This window comes from Primulina huaijiensis, chromosome 9, assembly GCF_012295235.1.
Source record: "Primulina huaijiensis isolate GDHJ02 chromosome 9, ASM1229523v2, whole genome shotgun sequence".
NCBI classification, from domain to species: domain Eukaryota; kingdom Viridiplantae; phylum Streptophyta; class Magnoliopsida; order Lamiales; family Gesneriaceae; genus Primulina; species Primulina huaijiensis.
This window is the reverse complement of record NC_133314.1, coordinates 555,011-570,964: the sequence shown is the minus strand read 5'-3', so window position 1 is coordinate 570,964 and position 15,954 is coordinate 555,011. Positions and strand designations below refer to the sequence as shown.

General features: G+C 32.5%; 1 protein-coding gene across 1 annotated transcript; it reads left to right on the top strand.

Annotated features, from left to right (window-relative positions):
- The first annotated feature begins 284 nt into the window (after positions 1–284).
- On the top strand, positions 285–1,480 carry LOC140985232 (zinc finger protein CONSTANS-LIKE 4-like). Its single transcript, XM_073453021.1, has 2 exons — positions 285–1,005; positions 1,096–1,480. Exons 1-2 carry the CDS (start codon positions 328–330, stop codon positions 1,402–1,404), a joined length of 987 nt encoding a protein of 328 aa, XP_073309122.1. The 5' UTR covers positions 285–327; the 3' UTR covers positions 1,405–1,480.
- Positions 1,481–15,954: the final 14,474 nt, after the last annotated feature.

The window sequence follows — 15,954 nt, the reverse complement described above, 5'->3', positions numbered from 1 at the left end:
GCACGCGGATCAAAGTCGTTTCAGAAAAGTTAGGATTTAAAATTATCCGAATAAAGCAAGTATATTTATAAATATATATAATAATAATAATAATCAGTGAATTTAATTATTAAATATATATAAAAAATGAGTTCTATTTCCTCTAAGCCACCCACGCACAACTACTAGATGCATGAATCACAGGAGCACGTGGCATTTTTTCATTGGGCAACCGGGATTATGCCCATACCAACTTGCTCGCTGCTTTGTCCGAATATAACTCGACACTTGATAGAAATACTGGCTTCACTCTCCCATTTTCTCTCCATCTACTAGAGACCTACAGAAATGGCGGCTCCCAAATGGAGTTTACCGGCGAAGATTTGCACCTCATGTAAGACCTCCTCCGCCGCCGTCTTCTGCAGCGCGGACTCGGCTTTCCTCTGCACGGCCTGCGACGCCAAGGTCCACGCAGTCAACAAGCTGGCTTCGCTCCACGCCCGCGTCTGGCTCTGCGAGGTCTGCGAGCAAGCCCCCGCCAGCGTCACCTGCAAGGCCGACGCCGCCACGCTCTGCGCCGCCTGCGACCGCGACATACACTCGGCGAACCCCCTGGCACGCCGCCACGAGCGTGTACCTGTTGCACCCTTCTACGGCGCCGCGGACAAGTCCTCCCCTTCCGAGGAGGAGGAGGAGGAGGAAGAGGCGGAGTCGTGGCTGATCCCTAATCTGAACACCGACAACGGTGGGGTGGATCTGGAGGAGGATTCCGGGTCGCCCGTATACAAATCCGCCGAGTATCTGTTCAGGGATATGGATCCGTATTTGGATCTTGATCTGTTCTCCGGGGAACAGAAAACGCACGAGCAGAAGCAGCAGCAGCAGCAGTTTTCTCCGGACGGAGTTGTGCCGGAGCATACCATTGGATCGGGTCCCGTGGTGGACGGGTTTCCGGCTTATGAAATGGATTATCCGGGTACGAAGCACATCATGTACAATTTCACCTCCCAATCCATAAGTCACAGTGTATGTTCTATTATTTTCTTTTTTAATTATTGGCAATTAATTTTGTTAGAACCATTCAATCTGAATTTGAATAAAAACACATAATTGCAGGTTTCATCTTCGTCCCTTGATGTGGGAGTGGTGCCGGATCACCATGTCACAGCCGAAGTATCGAATGCTTTCGACAGTAACGAAATCGCCCCCACCCCGTTGTCCGGGGTCGACAGGGAGGCGAGGGTACTGAGGTATAGAGAAAAGAGAAAGAACAGGAGGTTCGAAAAAACCATCCGATATGCATCAAGAAAGGCGTATGCCGAAACCCGACCGAGAATCAAAGGGCGGTTCGCTAAGCGATCCGAACTCGAGATTCACTCCTTCGTCGCTGTGGAGGCATCCTACGGTGTCGTCCCCAGCTTTTAGTTCTGTTTTTTAGATGTCATAAGTTTTTGCTTTTGTTGTGAATTAGTATGAATGATAAATTACGTATTTTTGTGTATATATTTGGTGTTTTTTTTTCTTTTAAATTAAAATATATAACGAGTTTTAAATATTAATAATTTTAACTTTTATAAGAAAATTTATTTTTAAACAACTAATAAAATAATATAATTTATTTTGTCCCAAAAATAATTTCAATACGTGTGGGATTTCTAAACGCTACTTTAACTATAGTCGACACACGCATGAACTAGGTGGTTGTCTTTTATTTATGATTAACGAGCCACGTATTAATCAATTTAATAATATTTTATTTTATTAATAAAAAGTAGTAATAAAATATAGAATATAAAAATAAAGTAGTAGTGGTTGGATGAGCGTGGGTCCCGAGAGGATCGAAATCTGAAATCTAATTGGTTGCTAGGATTTCCTCTTATCTCATATACGTGGTTAGGTTTTGGCCACAAAATTTTTTAAATTAGAAAAAAAAGGTTTCATCTTCCAAAATATTCGAGCCACATAAATCATGATTTAAGTAATAAGGAAAAATCCCAAAATTGTTATTTTCCTTTTTTTATTATTATTTTTCACTCACGTCTTTTCTTCAGTCAAACTTGCTTTATTTCGAGGCGTTTAATTAATTATTATTATTACATGTCTTTTTTTTATATATTCATTTTTATCATTATTTTTAAATTAATTTGATCATTAATTATTTCAAATTCTTTATATGAAATATTTTTCAAGTAAAATGGATAAATGATTGAAGTAAATAGAAGTATTCAATGAAGAAAAAGAAATAAAGTAAATAGAAGCACGCATAATTAAATGCCAATAAAGTACTTGTAATTTCCATATTAAAATATAAAAATCTAACACATTATAAAATAATTATGATCCTTATACTCTATATTATACTTTAATCTAATGTAATGTTATAGAGACAAATAACTTAATATCATATTTTGTTATGTTATTCAATATAAATTTACCTTATACATTTTGGTTCTTTACCAAACTTACCTTTACAAATGTTAATAATTACAATATTATCTTATTTCATTTATACTAAAAATCCAACTAATCACTAAATTTTATTAAACTCTATTTTTTTTTAAAAAAAAGTACAAAACTATACGAAGACTTAACGTACGTATCGAATACTAATTTCGTTATAAAATTACATCCAGAAATTAAGAAACTAATTAACAAATTTTATGTTTTCATATCATCATTATTAAAAGCACTGGCGGAGCCAGGATTTCGATTCTACCCGGGCTAGAATTTTAAAATCTAAATCTTTTACTATTTTAAATTGATCTACTCGGGCTAATATCAAATTTATCCAAAATTATACAAAAATTTACATATAAAATTTTTAAAAAAATTTAAAACCACTCGGGCTAAAGATCGGGTGAAAGCAAAGTGCCTCCGCCCCTGATTAAAAGGACTAGTATTTTTAAAAGTAAAATGAATGCATACAAATATGAATAGTCAATAAATCAAGAGACTCATATAAAAACTTATTCCAGAACCGCGGGAATCAAAATCTTATCTCGTCCTCTTTATTGCTTCAAAAATAATAATTGTAATGATCATGGGCCATTAGACTGAACCAACATGGACACATGGACATCGACCTGTACTCATTCACCATTACTAATCATGGTTCATCAGGATGGTCCAAAATTTACAAGTTTTTGCCATTGTCGCAAGTCTCGCGAAGCCAACAACGTTTAAATAATTGGAGGAAGGCTTGTTTACCTACAACCGAATCTTCAAGTTTCAACCATTGGAAGAACGCTGCTGGAATATAAGGGGAACGACAAGAGCAGCAACCACAAGGACTCTGATTCTTTCCAGTGGCCACAAAAATGGATCATAGATCATCACATAATGCATGCTGAACATATTAATTAATTGATTGCAATCCACAATGCGGCATCGTTGCAAGGCATCACAATCTTCGAGGACTATCTTTTTCTTCGTATTGTCATGCCATCACCTATGGGAACCTACAATTGCTGATTTAGAAGGTGATATTAAGTTGTTCGGAACTCGATTAAAGAAATATATGCACCCTTGATGCTCACACGCTCATCCATCATCAAATATCTTGTTGAAATTCCTTATGCTAACTGTCTTTGGGTCGAATACATGGCCCGTAACAGCGCTTAGATAGGAAATATGTAAAACTGTGAATCTTTCTTGTGAAATTTGAGTATACTTTAACAAGAGGTTCAGCAACTTTTCCATTCCAAAGGACATTGTCCATCACTATAACTCTTCCAACTCTTACCTGTGAATATGAGATGATGAAGACTTGCTAGTAAATAGACCATGAAACAGATAATGTCTTTTTAATGTGCAAGGTCTCATCCAAGAGACATTGAATCCAGTACTCCTGTACTATCTCCAGGTGTGGTTGCTCAAAATACTCAGCCTCAGCAATCCTCATCTCTTCTCTCAGCTGGAGATCTAATTTTGTCCAATGTGGATGATGCTGTTAATTCAATTGCTCAAGTGGCTATTTATACTGAATATATGACTGTTGATCCGCCGCATAATCAAGACACTGTTGAGCCAGTCACTGCACTTTCTCCTCCTCCATCTCCTAGATTCAAGTTGATGTTCCTCCTCAAGATACTACTGATGTATCAGTTGTTCCAATAGTCTCCCGCTTAGAATATCAGGAAAAGTGCTTGTTACTATAACAGCTGCTGCTGGAACCTTTCCAATTCAGCAAATTGCTGAAGCACCTATTTTTGATAATGCTATAACTAAGGACACCCCAAACACCATTCAAACATTGACTATCTTTACTTTTTTCCTCATTCTGATACCATTTTTTTTAAAAAAATTCCAGCGAAGGCCCCTCTGCTGATCTAGACGTTTTTATTCATCCTAATGAGGCAGCAGAAGCAAGAGCTGCTTGTATTCAAGCCACTTAGAAACAGTTTGCCCGAAATGAAAGAGTTGTGGATCTCATCCCTGAATCTGATTATATTTCCCCAATTGAGTCCAAAGTGGAAGATCTTGCAGTCATGAGCAGATCACTTGAATTATTAATAAAAGATACTCAGTACAATGTTACTGCTACACAATCTGGCCCAGATCTTTGTAAAGCCAGAATAATGGGACATGTGGAGCACATTCAAAATGATCTTCTATCTCTTCACAAGTCCTTTGTTCAATTCAATGCCAATGTTATAAAATCTCAGACGTTTGTTATGGGAAAACAGTATGTTCTAGTTGAAAATTGGAAAAGAGGCATCAGAAGCTTGTCGCATGTCAGCAACAGAGATAAAATTGATCGTGTGTAGGCCTTTTTGACCTCCCACATTTATGAACTTTTTGCATATATAAATGATGTGGATTCCAAAAGTTGGGAGGAAATGCCGTCAAAAAGTTCAAACGCCACCAGAAACATTCATCCGAATCCAGAACCGATGACTATTTTTAATGGTCTATGCTTTGTATCTACTATGATTGATTCTGTTTAATAAAATTGAAGCATTTGAATCATATCCAAACAAAAAGGGTATTATAGACCTTTAAAAATAAAATGACTGATAATATCTTTGTATATTTCAAACTACACTATATTTCTTTTTTTTTTTTATTACAACTCACGTAGGAGAGAGAGATCGAACCCGAAGAAGGAGGTCAGCTAATCCGACGGGTGAGACCAATGGGCTAAAAGCCCGGTCTCACTACACTATATTTCATTCTTATAAAAGATATATGGCTACTCAAAAAATTGTTATTTTCAAATAATCTATACTTATAAAATTTATATTCACTATTTTTGCCAATTTTAAGTTTTCAGAATAAATCAGATAAACCGATATTAAGATGAGGTCACGTCAACCTATTAAGAATGAGTGTATTCACTGACCAAATTCAAAAGTCAAAATCGACGATTTCAAAGTCATTATTTTAAGAAATTTACTTGGTTACAATACTCTACATCAAAAGATGTTGTATTTTGTTTTAAAACTATTTCTGAATATTAAGTTTCCCATTGCTGAAACATCATTCAAAACTTTTTTTACACTCTGCCACGTCATTGTCACGTCAAAAAAAAAAAACATTCATCAATCACAATCCAAAAATCATCAAACTACTTTTTTTATTGACCTCACATCCAATTCAAATATTTTAATATTCTCCTTCTTTAAAAATATTAATTACAAACAATTTTTAAAATTTATAAAAATATTAATTACAAATTTTTTTAAAAAAAATTATCAATTTTTTTAAAGTTAAATAATTTTTATTATATGTTTTTAAAAAATAATTATACATAAAAAATATATAATATATTTTAATATTAATTAATTAATTAATTATTGTTTAATGATTCGGGCTCCCAACAGCTTTGACAACAGCTCCTTCGGAGATATATCTGTAAATCCAATTAAAGCAATGATCATCTCGGATTACTTATGTCGTTCACTGGAAAAATATATGAACCTCACATGTAAAATAATTATTGACTATCAGTTCGATAATCGACCCTTATAATATTAGCCTAATAATTTAAATGATTGTTCAAACATAAATTAAAGAGTAGCTCTCTTGTGAGACGGTCTCACGAATCTTTATTTATAAGACGGGTCAACCATAGCGATATTCACAATAAAAAATAATACTCTTAGCATAAAAAGTAATACTTTTTCATAGATTACCCAAACAGAAATTCGTCTCATAAAATACGATCCGTAAGACCGTCTTACACAAATTTTTACCTAAATTAAATACCCTGTCATTTAACAAAGTGGAACAATAATTGATACATAAAGCCATACAGGTAAAACGAACTTGACAAAGTCATATTATAGTGACACTTTATAAATTAATAATATTTTTAAAATAATAATTTTTCTCAGATGTTAAATTTAATTTTTTTTATAAAATAATAAATAATGATTTTTATTCTTATATAAATTTAAGGTTCCGTCAATATCAAAAACCAATAATCCTCTAAATTACAAATATAAACAGAACAATTTAGTAAAATATGATTCTATGTTTTTTTTTCTTGAAATTAAAATCTAGTTGAATTTTATCACTAATTTTTCTCATTACATACAAAAAACTTTGGTGTTACGTATGCGTTCTCAAACCGAGTTTCTATATTTTTATAACTACATATTTACACGAATTTTCGTGATCTCAATAAAATTTGACGATCTCAACGTACAATATTAATTCATTGATGTTTTACTAGATGTACATGATCTTTCATTCATTTAGCGATAAATTTTTTAATAAGTTAAACAATGTTTTTGAGATCGATAAGATATTATAATTATTTGTGTAAATTTTAATTTTTTTTATTCATATGATATGTTTAGTTTAGACATGTCAAAACGGGCTGACGGGCCCGCCATTTTGGCGGGCCTCTAAATGGCCAACCCAGCCCAACCCACCTTGAGCCGCGGGTTAGGCAGGCCGACCCGCTTATTTTTTTTATAAAAAAAATGCTAAACAATATCGAATTAAACATAGAAGAAAAATATATTTCAGTCAAATAGTTTCATAAAATACTAAAAATTATTGAAAGCTTTATTCGTGGGTCAAGAATAGCCCCAAATGCAATCACCACGCTATATTGATTTCAATACTTATCAAACTTCTCTTTCATCCTTTTACACATATCACTTATCACCTCATCTTCATTTGACAAGTTCACATTTAACAAAACCTCAATCTTCCAAACTTGCATGATGTACAAATTTGATGTAGAATAAGAAGAACCAGATATCAAATTGGTAGTATCATAAAATGGCTCAAGAAATTCACATATTTTTCTCCTCTTTTCCACTCTTCAATTGAAGGACAATATTTATAATTATTATTGTGGGGACTCGGACGCTAATCATCTTCTTAATCGTCATTGGGATAATTGGATCAATGTAATTAATCTGGGTTTACATTTTTTTTATATATAGTGCGGAACGTAATGGAATTCAATCTAATATACATATCCGTATAAAAGTACAGGTCTTGTACAACAAACATCAAACTCAAACTAAGGTTCAACAACTAAATGTCAAGTGCTGAATCCTATCTACAGCAAGGTCAAAGTCCGTAGTCTCCACTCTAATCACGATCTCTAATCATCTCCTCGACCCTGATCCTGTCCCACCTGTTGTCATGTACACATACAAACAAGACAACAGCCGGATAACTCCGGTGAGAATATAATTCCCAGTATAAATCAAAGAAACATGCAAGCATATAATCGATAGAAATGCATGAAATAGATATCAAGAACATGTATCAAATCTGAAAACATGAATCAATATAAAACTGTAAATAAACTCGTGACTCCACGTCTCAGACTAGACTCAATCCTAGTCTAGGGATCCCGGTTTCCAGATGTTGGTATTCCTATATCGACCAACAGTAATAGAAGAAACTCCAATTCTATCCACGTCGATATAACCATACATCCAGTGTCCTGACCTATCCGTCACAGACTGTGGCCCTATCGCCAATACACTATCTTGTGACATCGTGCAATGTGCCCGTGGCGATCCCGCCACTATCAGGTACTTCTGTCACAAGATTACTCATCTAATGCATGCTCCTATAAATCCATAGAACATGCATTTTAATCAAATCAATAAACACAATAATAAAACATCGGAATAAGTATGTGATTTAGGGAAACTCAAGTATGTCCTACTCAAGTCGATCTCCCAATACCACATTGACTTATACCTTTCTTTCGTAGTCTCGGTCTGAAGCAATATAAGTGCTGAGCTCAAGACTGTCTCTGTAAATCTGAAATGACATATCGAGAATAATAATATCACCATTCCATTTTCAATTCAATATTGAATCTGATTACTCTGAATTTAATGCAAATCAACGGCATAACGGTACAATCTCGATATCTCCGTCAATACAATAGCAACATATATCAATTACAAACCATAACCCATATCCGTTACAATCTGTAATCAATCCATAATCCGAATCTGTTCAATTTCAATCGATAAAATTAGAAAATCATAAAAATTCCAAAATCAACTTGTTTTTCGATCTGACTTCGATTCTACGATGTCTAGTATTCCCAGAACACATAATACTGATCAAATAATAATTCCTCCAATATCATAATTTCAAATTATAACAGAACTCAATAAAACTTACGTCCAGTTGTAGCTCGTGTCGAGAGGAGTACGGTACTGTGTCCGGATCGAAAATCGGATAAACGGATCAACCAAAATCACAATTCTATTGTACGAAGGACTTTGAGAATTTCCGTAGCTTTTCTTGATTCTTTTGCTGGAGAATGAAGGGAAATAAAGCAATTTTATATATCCAAAACACATGGCAAGGACAAGTGTCCACTCAAATCCAATATCGCACTTTAGCCTCTGAATTCTTCACTATTTGCAATTTGGTCCTCATAACTCTTTTTAATTCAATTTCAATCCTATGGAATTGTAAAACCATGGAATATGACTCAACATCCCAAAAATTCATAAATTAAATAATCTCGGGTTAAAATGATAAAATCTCGGGCCTTATAATTATCATTCAATTGAATGTTTGATGACATTTTCCAACATCAAATATGTCGAATTCTAATGAGTATGAGACTTATTCCAATTTTTATATAAAATTTAAAAATATAAAATTATACCCTAATTTGGCGGGCCAGCCCGCCCCGTCTTGACCCTCAACCCAAACGGGCTTAGCCCATTTGGCCCGCCTCCAAACGGACTGCTATTTTATCAACCCAACCCGCTCATTTTTTATAGCGGGACGGGCCAGTCCGACGGGCCTGACCCAATTTGACAAGTCTAGTTTAGTTATACATGTTCTTTAGCTTAAAAAATAAAGTTAAAAATTATATTGTTAAAAGTATTTTTTAAGTATTTAAAATTAATTTAAGGGCAAATTAGAGGAAAATGCATCTGTCAAAGCTTGTTTTGGAATTCAGTCACTCTCAAATATTATTTGGGAATTGATACTTGACAATAACCAAACTATAGTTTTAACTCCCTACAAAAAAATTTTACGTTTTTACCCTTTATTGTTTACCTAAATATATAAATATATTCGCCTTCAACCAAATGGCCCAAATAATTTTCTCTTCCCCTCAACCAAATCCATCGGCTTCTATCCAAGCAAAACCGTTTGCCCGATCTGTCCTCCTTGTTGTGAGAACCTGAAATTTCAGCAGTAGTTAGCATTTTGCAGCAGCTAACAATGTTCCAGCAACTTCTAATATTTCAGAAGCTGGTATTTTTCCAGTAAAATCCAGTAGCGAGAGCAACCAGATTCCAGTAGACTTCAACCGAAACTTTTTAGCAAATTACTGTAAGTGGGCTTATGTATAAATATCTTGAAACCAGTTTGATGATTTCTGTTTTAAAGCAAAGTATAAGTATTCTTGATTTCTGATATCTGATTTTGAAGCACTGAAACCTAGTGAACTAATGGTAGGAATATATATTCTGAACATTACTGAATTCTGATTACTGATTACTGGCGTCACCCTTTAGAGGAGAGAACATATAGGGGACTGATATCAGTTTAGCCATGAAATTCACTAACGTGCTCAATGCTTGCTTACTTGCTAAATTTCTGATTTCTGTTCTGATTACTGATTCCTGAATACTGATTCCTGTTCTGAAAATAAGAATTTCTGTATATTATTTGTATTACTGTTTTCTGTTAAAATGGTTTCGAAAACTGGGAGTTATTCCCGTCCCCGCTTACTGAGTGACGATCATATCACTCACCCACCAAAACCATCTCAGATAAGAACTCGGAAGAGATGTTAGAAGAAGAGGAGCAGAATAAATTTTGGGGCTGGTGAAGAAGACCATTGTTTCTCAGATTCTAGTTTATGTTTTTCCGCTGCATCTGTTTAGATATGGCTATGTTTGGTTTTACATTTCCGCTATAAAACATTATCATTCGAATTTGTATCAGACAATGAATATTCGGTATTATGAATAAAAAGACTGGTTTCTGAATTTTGTACTTCTGAGTCTTGTTGTTTTCGAATGTAAATTTGAGAGCAACACCGATATCGACCAACCCCGTCGCGGGGCGTGACACTTGTGGCTTGAAAAAAGTGATTGAAGGTAAAGATCAGTCTTTTATTCCGATTTTGTTTTAGTAATTTTGAAAGTAAGTTTAAATGGTTATTAAATTCAATTTATAGAAAAATTATATTCTGATTTTTTTTCCACATTTTTCGTTTTAATATATGAGTAATGAATGTGAGAGTGTTGTTGTCCAACCTACCTACTTATTTAGAATTCTTGAGATATTTGTGTTAAAACAATATGATCAAGCAAATAGCAAATCAGTGTTTTCAAGAATATGAGTTTTCTATTGTTGGTCACATGTCATGCATTTTATGTGTTTGATGATTTTTTTTAGTTGTTAGAAGCAATTAAGCTGATCGTGTTTTGTTGTTATGATTTTGTTTCGAGTAAGTAATTATTTTGATCTACAAAGTACGTAATTTGAATTTACAGATACTTGTTTTTGTCCTTTGAATACTAAAATATGTATGAAAATAATTGATTTTCGAGTAGTCAACAAAAATCTAGTCACGGTTGGCAGTAGTGATCATACTGCTTTTATTCATTATGAGTTTGTTTTGATATTGATATAATTTGAATGATCTTATGTCTTTTTTATGCTTCTCACTTGATTTCTTTTGTGCACGATTTTTGTGTGACTTCAATTATGTTTTATCAAACAATTTAGAAAACAATTTGAATTATTACGATGATTTTGCAGTGAATTTTTTGTAAAATTAGTACCGAAATATTTGGACGATTTAGTTGAAATATAATGTGAATAAAAAAAAGTTTCTGCTTCAACATTGTCTGAGCACACCAATTTGGTTCGGTTGTAATTTTATTTTATGTAATTCAATTATCCCCATTATTTGAGTTATTATAAAAAATTAAGAAATTGTAGAAATCATTTGCTTTTTTGGATGTCCATTGTTTTTACTCATAAATCGACAAAAGCAAATTTTTATATTCTAGATATTCCACGATCGATTTATTGATGGAATTCGGATCTGGGAGCACAAATTTTTCGTTTCTTGGAAGTTGCCGTTGCATCAATGGTCTTTATTTGATTTCAATTCCTAATGACGCAATTCTATTAGAGATATTACAGAGTTTAGGACGAAAATGTGCCGCTATTAATTCTGAATTAACGGTATTGCAATACATAGCACTCCATGAGCAGATTGCAGTAACCCTGAACGAAGATGATGATGTCTGAAACACGATAAACCTTCATAGTTGTTTGAAATTGAATATAACAAATTGATAGCAGTTCCAAAAGATTATCAGAGCCCGGGCAACATAATGTTGCGAGGTAACTTTTTTTTTTTGTTTGCATTGTTGTTTTTGTTTGAGTGCAAATTTCAGAATTTGCAAAGTTGATAAATTAGTTTGTGCGTGTTTTTTATTATTGTGTAGTACGTGGCTATTATTTTTCATTGTTGATTGTGTATATTAGTTAATTAATGATATTTAAAATGTGTTATATTTTATAGTTCAAGTTAAATTAAATAAAAGAATATTGATTTGTTTCCTCATATATTTATTGATTTGTATTAAAATGGTTAGGTTTGATTTCGATGATGAAGTTTGTTCGGACGTAGGCCACGAGCTTGAAGTTGGCACTTTAACCAATTCTATTGATTTTTGGATTCATTGCATACGTGGTTGTTGGCCAAACATTTAAAGATGTAGCAAAATTCAGGATTCGTCTTAAAAACTCTATTATTGTTAGTAAAAGATCTTTTAGTTACAGGAGAGATGATAGTGATAAGATCTCAATTGTTTGCAGCAAAGAGAATTGTGAGTGGAAAAAGTTTATGTCGTTGAACAAAACATTGGATTTTGTGTTGGTAATAGCAATTTTTAGATGCATTATGAAGTGTTTATATATTAACCATTAAACTGCTGTGTTCACTGATAGTTTCATATGTTGTGATTTGTTGTGGTTTGTTATCATTACAAATAATCCCTTGCAAATTTTTCCCAAGAATGATTTGCAAAAAAAACTCACTTTTAAGCTGTCAGTACTTATTTTTCCCTAAGTGATACCCAAATTTGTTGTTACTTAATATTATAAATTGAAATATTAATTTTATGGATTTAGAAAAAAATCAGTAATTTGAGTTTTCAAATACTTGATTTGGTATATGAGATACTCATAATATGTAATAAAATACTGAATATTCGAATAAGCAACATAAGTTCATCAAGTGTTGGTCTTTTCATGGAAGATGCATTTGGATGCCATATTCATCTCATTTAATATTTTTTTTTGTAAAAAAAATCTCAAATAAGCATGAAAATTTTGAAGTACTTAGTTTTACTTGAGAAGTACCTGATTTCATATTGCAAATACTTGATTTGGTACATGAGTTACTCATAATATGTAATAGAATACTGGATACTCAAAAATGCAACGTAATTTCATCAGTGTTGGTCATTCCATAGAAGATACATTTGGATGACATATTAATTTCATTTAATATTTTTTTGGAAAAAAATCAAATTCTCAACTAAATATGAAAATTTTAAAGTACTTAATTTTTTTTAAGAAGTACCTAATTTGATACTGCAAATACTTGATTTGGTACATGAGATACTCATAATATGTAATAGAATACTGGATATTCGAATATACAACATAAGTTCACCAAGTTTTGGTATTTCCATGGAAGATGCATTTGGATGACATATTCATCTCATTTAATATATTTTTTTGTAAAAAAAAAAATCAAATTTCCAACCAAGCATGAAAATTTTAAAGTACTTATTTTTACTTAAGAAGTAACTAATTTGAGATTGCAAATACTTGATTTGGTACATGAGATACCCATAATATGTAATTGAATACTGGATATTCGAATATGCAACATAAGTTCACCAAGTTTTGGTCTTTCCATGGAAGATGCATTTGGATGACATATTCATCTCATTTATTATTTTTTTGTAAAAAAAAAAATCAAATTCTCAAATAAGCAATTAAATTTTACAGTACTTAGCTTACTTAAGAAGTACCTAATTTGATATTTCAAATACTTGATTTGGTACATGATATACTCATAATATGTAATAGAATATTGGATATTCGAGCGATCAACGTAAGTTCACCAAGTATTGGTCTTTCTATGGAAGATGCATTTGAATTACATATTCATGTCATTCAACAAGTATCTAATTTTTTTCATGTGATGCTTGATGTTGCCTTTAAATACTATAATTTGTTTATTTTTCCTATAAAAATACACTTGAAATTTAATCTCGAATGACTTATTTGGTGTTCATGGAATAACAAGATGATAGATAATGGTATATAAAGTACCTAATTTTTGTCATGTGATACTTGATGTGGCTTTTTAAATACTAAAATTAGTTTTTCAGTGTCATACATACACTTGAAATTTAATCTTAAATGACTTATTTGACTGTCATGAAATAACAAGATGATACCTTATTATACCTTATTAGTATTACCATAATACTTATTGGAAATCATTGATTATACTTATCAGTATTATTTCATTATACTTATGAGTGTTCATTTATAATAATCATTAATATTAATTAAATAACAAGGGAATACTTCATTTGATATCATTCTTGTTAGTATTCATTCATAATACTTATTGGTAATTATTTATTATACTTATTATTATTATTTTATTTATAATTATGAGATATTAATTTATAATATCATTAATAATCATTCACAATACTTGTTGGTATTCATTAAATAACAATGCAATACCTCATTTGATATCATCTTTATTAGTATTCATTCATAAAACTTAGTGGTAATAATTTATTATATGTATCAATATTATTTCATTATACTTATGATAATATATTTATAGTAATTATTAATATTCATTCGCAATATTTGTTGATATTCATTAATATTAATATTTCTTATTAGTATTCATTTACAATTCTTCCGGGTGGTTTCCGTGAAGTCAAAATATGATACCTAAATTGGTACACAAATACATAATTCGAGTAACTATATAGGTGCTTGATTTGTACTTGTAAATAACTAAATACCATTATTTAATTATTCGGAGATGTAAATAAACATCTGTGAATTCAAAATAAGATACCTAAATTGATACAAAAAGTATCCAATTCTTGTCGATATGTACTTGATTTAGCCTTGTAAATATCATTATTCCCTTATTTGGTACATAAATAATACTTGATTTACCCTTGTAAATACTACCTAATTCGAGTCAATATGTACTTGATTTTACCTTGTAAATACTTTTATTCTATTATTCGATGATGTAAAAAAATTCAAGTATAACATTTTTACCAAGCAGAGGCCAGCCGCACCAATAAAGGGGCGTACCTATTTTAAAAAAAATTGGGCTTTTTAAAATTTTAAGATTCGTTAACAAGCCCATTTTAACTAGGTCTGCTTGCTGGCTTTCTTTCGTTCGTTTTTTTTCCATCTCTCGTTCGTTCTGTGATCCTACTCTCAGTTCTGCAATCATTCCAGTCTGAAGTTCACGCCATTCCTACAGCGTTCAGGTCCATCTCTATTTTTAAGCTTTTAGGTTGAAGTTCAAGCGATTTCCTTCTCATGCCATTTTCTTTTCACGCCTTCTCAGAAAATGTGTGTTCTTGGGGGCGTTAGTCATTAATCAATCTCGCAATAGATGTTGGGTGATGATCTGTTGCTTGTGAAGGTGTTTTGCGTGAGTGTTAAGCTATTAGGTAAACTACGGCATTGCAACATGTGGATTACATGTCTTCCAGAGTGAAAACTAGGTAGGGCAGTGTAAGAATGAGGCATGTGAGGGGAATGATATATTTTCATTACTACTTGAAGGATTTCTAATTTAGCTGAATGTTACACGAGCCGAAAGCAATTTGGATAACTTGAATCACAGTCATTATAAAATTAGTACTTTCCTTTCATGATCAATGCTCTTCTTGACTAGCTTATGTTAAATTCTTGAAGTTGTGCATATATGTATCGAGTATCCTCTACTTTAGTTAATTTAAGGACTTGTGTGTCATGATGGTGATTTAACCAGCTTAACTGGGGCAGATGAAAATCTACAACCCCGAAGAAGCTATAGAGTTAGAGAACTTCACGAGGATGATTTTGAATTGAAGAAGATGATGATGATCACAATGATGATATTGATTTTGTGTCCGATGAAGAACAAGTTGTTGAAAATTTCGGAGAAGAAGAAGTGGAGTAAATTTGTGATGACACATTAGACTATTTTATTGTGAATTTTGGAAGAAATCTGAATTCTTTTTTATTTTATTGAGATGATATATTAGACTATGTTGAGAATATTTTGAACGTATTTTATATTTGATGTTATTGTGTTGAAGTTTTAGTATGTGATTTATTATGTTTTGATATCGTAGAATCCGATTAGCGGCGCCTAGTCCCCGTCTAGGTGTCCTAGGCGCTAGGCGCTGGGCTGACGCCCGACTAACGCCTAGAGAATTTTAG

Bases quoted from the DNA above. Each gene is read 5' to 3' on its own strand.
- LOC140985232 (XM_073453021.1), top strand. From the start codon at position 328: ATGGCGGCTCCCAAATGGAGTTTACCGGCGAAGATTTGCACCTCATGT. The intron at 1,006-1,095 runs GTATGTTCTATT...ACATAATTGCAG, and splicing joins CCCAATCCATAAGTCACAGT to GTTTCATCTTCGTCCCTTGA.